Source organism: Salmo salar, chromosome 17, assembly GCF_965601325.2.
Source record: "Salmo salar chromosome 17, fSalSal1, whole genome shotgun sequence".
Classification (NCBI taxonomy): Eukaryota; Metazoa; Chordata; class Actinopteri; order Salmoniformes; family Salmonidae; genus Salmo; species Salmo salar.
The window spans coordinates 66,955,000-66,961,333 of record NC_138307.1 but is presented as its reverse complement, the minus strand read 5'-3'; the positions used below and the strand labels follow the sequence as shown (position 1 = coordinate 66,961,333).

The window sequence follows — 6,334 nt, the reverse complement described above, 5'->3', positions numbered from 1 at the left end:
TGGGGCATTCTGATGATTATCCTAGTACACGCTGTGATTTAGAATGTAAGCAAATAATCAAAATTATTATTTTTCCCCACTCATATTTTGTCTAAAATATTGCTTTCGCTTGGACATATTTATAAAATATGTATAAAATATATATATATGAAATGCATAAGGGTATATTTGTCTCGTGGCATCTGTGGCATTTGCTGCAATATTCTCCACTAGGCTGAATTTTGTTTCTCTCGTTTTTGAATTATCACTCATCTATACCATTCATGAGCCTACCCAATGAGCATAGACTTTAAAAAAACGTTGAAAATAGGTTACGTCGTTAAAAATACTTTGAAAGTACGTATTTCAACCAGTTTTGCTGACTGGGTACATTCATTTAACATAAGCTATAGCCAACTACTTTATGGAACTTTCATTCCACTAATTCTCTATTTCAGTTTGGGGAAGATAACGTAATCCATGTGTTCAGGAATATAAAAAAATGCACTGTCTTTGTTATGGGTCACAGAAGTTACCTAGACTAATCCCCATGCGTTTAGGTGCAAGGCAGTTTTTGGCGCATTTTGCCAGCACTTAGGTCATTAGCGGGTTTAATAAAGTTTCTACATGCATGTGCAAATCATCCCAGTTTCTTCTGCAACTTCAGCCAAAAGTCGGAAAAGTGTGGGGGGGTGGGACAAAGGGGAGGGTCAAGCCTACTTCTCAAACATTTTTTCATATCTTATCATCAACCCAGTCCCGCTGAATCATTGGACCCGTACGCGTTCTGTCCAGCTGTATTCAAATGTGCCATATGAAACCAAAATGCATAAACTTCTACATATTAGCTCTCAGTCTATTACATGAGAAATTACAAGTATCCGGTTTGGCATCACCCCCAGCTGCTTAAGATAAACAAGTTGACAAACGCACTTTGCGTGTGGCTGTGGAAACTGGCTGAAGAAGGGACGAGAGTGCGGTTAAAGTGCTGGTTAATTGCCGCGCAACTGGGGGAGGGGAACCGGTTTGATAAAGCGGACTGGGGGGTTGAACCAAGGACGGCTTCTTTCCAGTAAAGGGGGGCATCGCTGGCTGCACTGTGGGCTCTTCCTGTTAATCCCAGATCGGACCATATAAACAGGTATAACGCGGAGAGGACGTTCAATCAATCCCCGCCGTAAACCTTGGATTAGGATAATACACTCTACTCCATCAAAAATGAAGGCAGATATCATCTGGATTTACAAATTTTTCTTGTGTGCTGTGCTCGCTGTGAATTCAGGTAAATCTTACTAGGCAATATGACCTAACGGTAAACTATGTATAGCCCGTCATTGATATTCGGTTTAGTGGCTGTGCGTATAGGCTATAACATTTTCATAGGCATGAAAGGGAACGAGTTCTCCAAATATATCACACAGATCATAAGACTTGTAAGTGAAATGGATTGAAATGTAGCACTTCCATAGACCAATCATTTATAACCTACGTTTAACTGGCCTGCAGACTTTTACTTTTGCGCAGAAATATTGCATATGTTATGAAGACTAAACGTTTTTTTTGTATTAGTAGTCTAAACGTCAAACATTATTGAATTAGTGGTTGATACATTGATACGCTGCAACATCTATCAAAATCCACAGTGGTAATCAACGGTCTGAATTATTTGGAGGAATTTGATACTGGTTGATATAGTAATTGGAATGTGGCGAGGTGGCCATGTCTTTCGTTTGACCCTATGTGTGCATTAGCTGGCTGGTGCGGCAGGGAATGCGCCTTGCTCTTTGGCATGTAGGCTAAGGTAACACGATGATGCTGCTTAGTAGAGATGATCATTTGTGCAACACTGATTTTTGGTCAAAGTTTAACAGATATTCTCAGTTTCAAAGAGTTTCTTTAAAAAGGAGGCATATGTTGAATTTAACAGATATTATCGGTTTCAAATATTTTCTTTAATAAAGAGTTGCCTATATCAGTGTTAGGCTATATTAATGAAATGGGCCGAGTGGTTCAATTGACTCGTAAGAAAATGTGCATGTCAGTGAGAAATTACTTTATGTTTTCACTGTCATTAATACCTAATGTATGTAGGCCTAATGCATGCGTTATGCGCGGCCATCTGCGTAAAGGTAGCTATAGTACACATCAAAGAGTTAGACCCTCTGCGCTGCAGGCACGTTTTTGAAGTGCGTCTGCTGGCGATATAACTGCTTTGTCATTAACATTTTTTATAGGTCATTGTCATTTATGTAATAGGCTCTTTACTGTCCCTGGAACGATAAATGCATAGCTACTGAAATAATTTCGTGCAGCTATCCACGCAACTGATATGTTGATCTAATCAAGCTAGACTGAAAACACCGAAATAGACCTATAACTAACTGCTCAGGGAAAATGACAAATTAATGTAAGTTTAATTCCTGAGCTCAGTCAATGTCAATTTATTTGCACTGGTTAAACCCAGTGGATGTTGTGCACATGCCCGAATAGTCAGATTGGGAATCCCGCGTGTGCGCGCAGAGGTGAGCTGCACTATAGCCACATCTGGACGCAGAGCCGAGTTCCATTAACACCCTCGCACATTTTCACTTACACAGATTTAATGCGTATGAAAATTCGATACCGAGATGCACCTTTAACCGGTTCCTTTGCTGTTTAAAGAGGAGATGCGTTTTATTGGATACAGGTCCTCTCCACTTTGGAAAAAGGAACGGAACCCCTCATCCCACATTGACATGTTTAACGTTAATGCCAAGATAGTGGACTAAAACCTAATCCGATAATACCAAACCGAAGTTTGTCTTTTGGCATCACTCCAGAAAGAAAACTCGGACTATATCTGACTAACGTTGGTCAATTTAAAAAAACGAATACGACTCAATCTAATATTGCGTCGGTGAGATAACGGAATGTCTCTTTCTCTCTGTCTGAGGGAGAGGAAGAGTCTAAGTGAAGTGTAATTGCGCGGCGTGAGGAGGGATGCATGTTAGAACAACAGCGTGATGAGTCCCAGATCTAGTACTAATGCCGCCCAGGCATTGTGTCCTCCCAGAACCCATTCCGACCACGGGGAGTCCCACAGACAGCACAGTGAGCTGCAGAGTACAGACACAACGAATTGTCTCTGATGTGGGCACATTAACATGTTTCTTAAATTCAAAACTCCTAAGCACTTTTCAATTGAGAATTTTTCTCTCTGGCCACAAATGATGAAGGAAAGACTGCACCACTTAAGTATATGCTCTTTAAATACTTTATTTATGGATTCTCAATAATGAGAACTCTGAGAGACCATGTGATAACAAGTTTATTATCTTCAGACCTATAAACCCCTTCACACCAAAAGCATGTCTAGTTGTAACTTCTCACATGTTCAGTGGAGGTCCCTGTAGCTTTCTGATATGTAACTTCATATCTGCCAGGGGACATTATCAACCCTTAAAGGTCTAAGCCGTTGGGAGGTCTACTAAGCTAACATATGGAATTGTTCTAAGATGGTCATACCATGGATCATTTAGCTATTTGATTTACAATTTTAGGACCCCTGTAGGTATCAAAAACATATATTCAAATATTTAATTTGGCCTCTACTACTATAGCCCATAGAAACACATTGAATAACACATTCATAAATGGCAAAACAAACAGTCCAAAAATAAATCATAAGGAATAAGGTTTTGAAGTGTCTGCCATACGTCTAAGAGATATAAGAAAGCTCAGGGTGCGGACGCCTGGAGGGTGTGTGTGAGAGAGAAATTGAGGAGACATTGAGAAGGTCGATGATCCCAAAAAACTTAGTGGACTCAGCAGTGGAGTCAAATACATTTGAGGGATGATGGTTCATTGGTTTTTGCCTATAAACTGCTGACTTCACGGCTTTAATGTTAAATGATGGGGCAGCTCTCGGCTTCATACAAATTGATTGAGGGAAGCGGAGTTAGTGGTGTGTGTGTGTGTGTGTTTGTGTGTGTGTGTGTGTGTGTGTGTGTGTGTGTGTGTGTGTGTGTGTGTGTGTGTGTGTGTGTGTGTGTGTGTGTGTGTGTGTGTGTGTGTGTGTGTGTGTGTGTGTGTGTGTGTGTGTGTGTGTGTGTGTGAGATTGATAGCCGAGATTCTGTGTGTTCATGTCTGTCTGTCTACTCTCTTTCATGGTCTGTTCACCGTCTCTGTCCTGTTTCAGAGTGCAGGAAGCAATCGTTACAGAAGTACCGTCTCTGTCCTGTCTCAGAGTGCAGGAAGCAGTCGTTACAGCAGTACCGTCTCTGTCCTGTTTCAGAGTGCAGGAAGCAGTCGTTACAGAAGTACCATCTCTGTCCTGTTTCAGAGTGCAGGAAGCAGTCGTTACAGCAGTACCGTCTCTGTCCTGTTTCAGAGTGCAGGAAGCAGTCGTTACAGAAGTACCCTCTCTGTCCTGTTTCAGAGTGCAGGAAGCAGTCGTTACAGAAGTACCATCTCTGTCCTGTTTCAGAGTGCAGGAAGCAGTCGTTACAGCAGTACCGTCTCTGTCCTGTTTCAGAGTGCAGGATGCAGTCGTTACAGAAGTACCATCTCTGTCCTGTTTCAGAGTGCAGGAAGCAGTCGTTACAGCAGTACCATCTCTGTCCTGTTTCAGAGTGCAGGAAGCAGTCGTTACAGAAGTACCGTCTCCGTCCTGTCTCAGAGTGCAGGAAGCAGTCGTTACAGCAGTACCGTCTCTGTCCTGTTTCAGAGTACAGGAAGCAGTCGTTACAGCAGTACCGTCTCTGTCCTGTTTCAGAGTGCAGGAAGCAGTCGTTACAGCAGTACCGTCTCTGTCCTGTTTCAGAGTGCAGGAAGCAGTCGTTACAGCAGTACCGTCTCTGTCCTGTTTCAGAGTGCAGGAAGCAGTCGTTACAGCAGTACCGTCTCTGTCCTGTTTCAGAGTGCAGGAAGCAGTCGTTACAGCAGTACCGTCTCTGTCCTGTTTCAGAGTGCAGGAAGCAGTCGTTACAGCAGTACCGTCTCTGTCCTGTTTCAGAGTGCAGGAAGCAGTCGTTACAGCAGTACAGTCTCTGTCCTGTTTCAGAGTGCAGGAAGCAGTCGTTACAGCAGTACCGTCTCTGTCCTGTTTCAGAGTGCAGGAAGCAGTCGTTACAGCAGTACCATCTCTGTCCTGTTTCAGAGTGCAGGAAGCAGTCGTTACAGCAGTACAGTCTCTGTCCTGTTTCAGAGTGCAGGAAGCAGTCGTTACAGAAGTACCCTCTCTGTCCTGTTTCAGAGTGCAGGAAGCAGTCGTTACAGAAGTACCATCTCTGTCCTGTTTCAGAGTGCAGGAAGCAGTCGTTACAGCAGTACCGTCTCTGTCCTGTTTCAGAGTGCAGGATGCAGTCGTTACAGAAGTACCATCTCTGTCCTGTCTCAGAGTGCAGGAAGCAGTCGTTACAGCAGTACCGTCTCTGTCCTGTTTCAGAGTGCAGGAAGCAGTCGTTACAGAAGTACCGTCTCCGTCCTGTCTCAGAGTGCAGGAAGCAGTCGTTACAGCAGTACCGTCTCTGTCCTGTTTCAGAGTGCAGGAAGCAGTCGTTACAGCAGTACCGTCTCTGTCCTGTTTCAGAGTGCAGGAAGCAGTCGTTACAGCAGTACCGTCTCTGTCCTGTTTCAGAGTGCAGGAAGCAGTCGTTACAGCAGTACCGTCTCTGTCCTGTTTCAGAGTGCAGGAAGCAGTCGTTACAGCAGTACCGTCTCTGTCCTGTTTCAGAGTGCAGGAAGCAGTCGTTACAGCAGTACCGTCTCTGTCCTGTTTCAGAGTGCAGGAAGCAGTCGTTACAGCAGTACCGTCTCTGTCCTGTTTCAGAGTGCAGGAAGCAGTCGTTACAGCAGTACCGTCTCTGTCCTGTTTCAGAGTGCAGGAAGCAGTCGTTACAGCAGTACAGTCTCTGTCCTGTTTCAGAGTGCAGGAAGCAGTCGTTACAGCAGTACCGTCTCTGTCCTGTTTCAGAGTGCAGGAAGCAGTCGTTACAGCAGTACCATCTCTGTCCTGTTTCAGAGTGCAGGAAGCAGTCGTTACAGCAGTACAGTCTCTGTCCTGTTTCAGAGTGCAGGAAGCAGTCGTTACAGCAGTACAGTCTCTGTCCTGTTTCAGAGTGCAGGAAGCAGTCGTTACAGCAGTACAGTCTCTGTCCTGTTTCAGAGTGCAGGAAGCAGTCGTTACAGCAGTACCAGAAGAGTGAGGACACCAGGCTGCTGTGTCCAGACTGCCCCCAGCCCTCCATGGTCAAGAACAGCCGCTCGCTGGAGCACTGTGCTCGCAAGTGCAGCAAGAACAAGAAAACCTTCACCTGCAGGTGCATCTCACACAAACAAAGAAGATGGTCATAGAGACAGATGCATGCAAAACAA

The 6,334-nt window shown here is 44.3% G+C and overlaps 1 protein-coding gene across 1 annotated transcript in view; it reads left to right on the top strand.

Annotated features, from left to right (window-relative positions):
* The first annotated feature begins 767 nt into the window (after positions 1-767).
* LOC106576483 (hepatocyte growth factor) overlaps positions 768-6,334 on the top strand; it is a 40,693-nt gene continuing 35,126 nt past the window's right edge. Inside the window, exons 1-2 of the mRNA XM_082964032.1 lie at positions 768-1,261; positions 6,126-6,279. Of these exons, the coding sequence (XP_082820158.1) occupies positions 1,198-1,261; positions 6,126-6,279 (218 nt within the window). The 5' untranslated portion in view covers positions 768-1,197. The remainder of the gene's footprint in view (positions 1,262-6,125; positions 6,280-6,334) is intronic.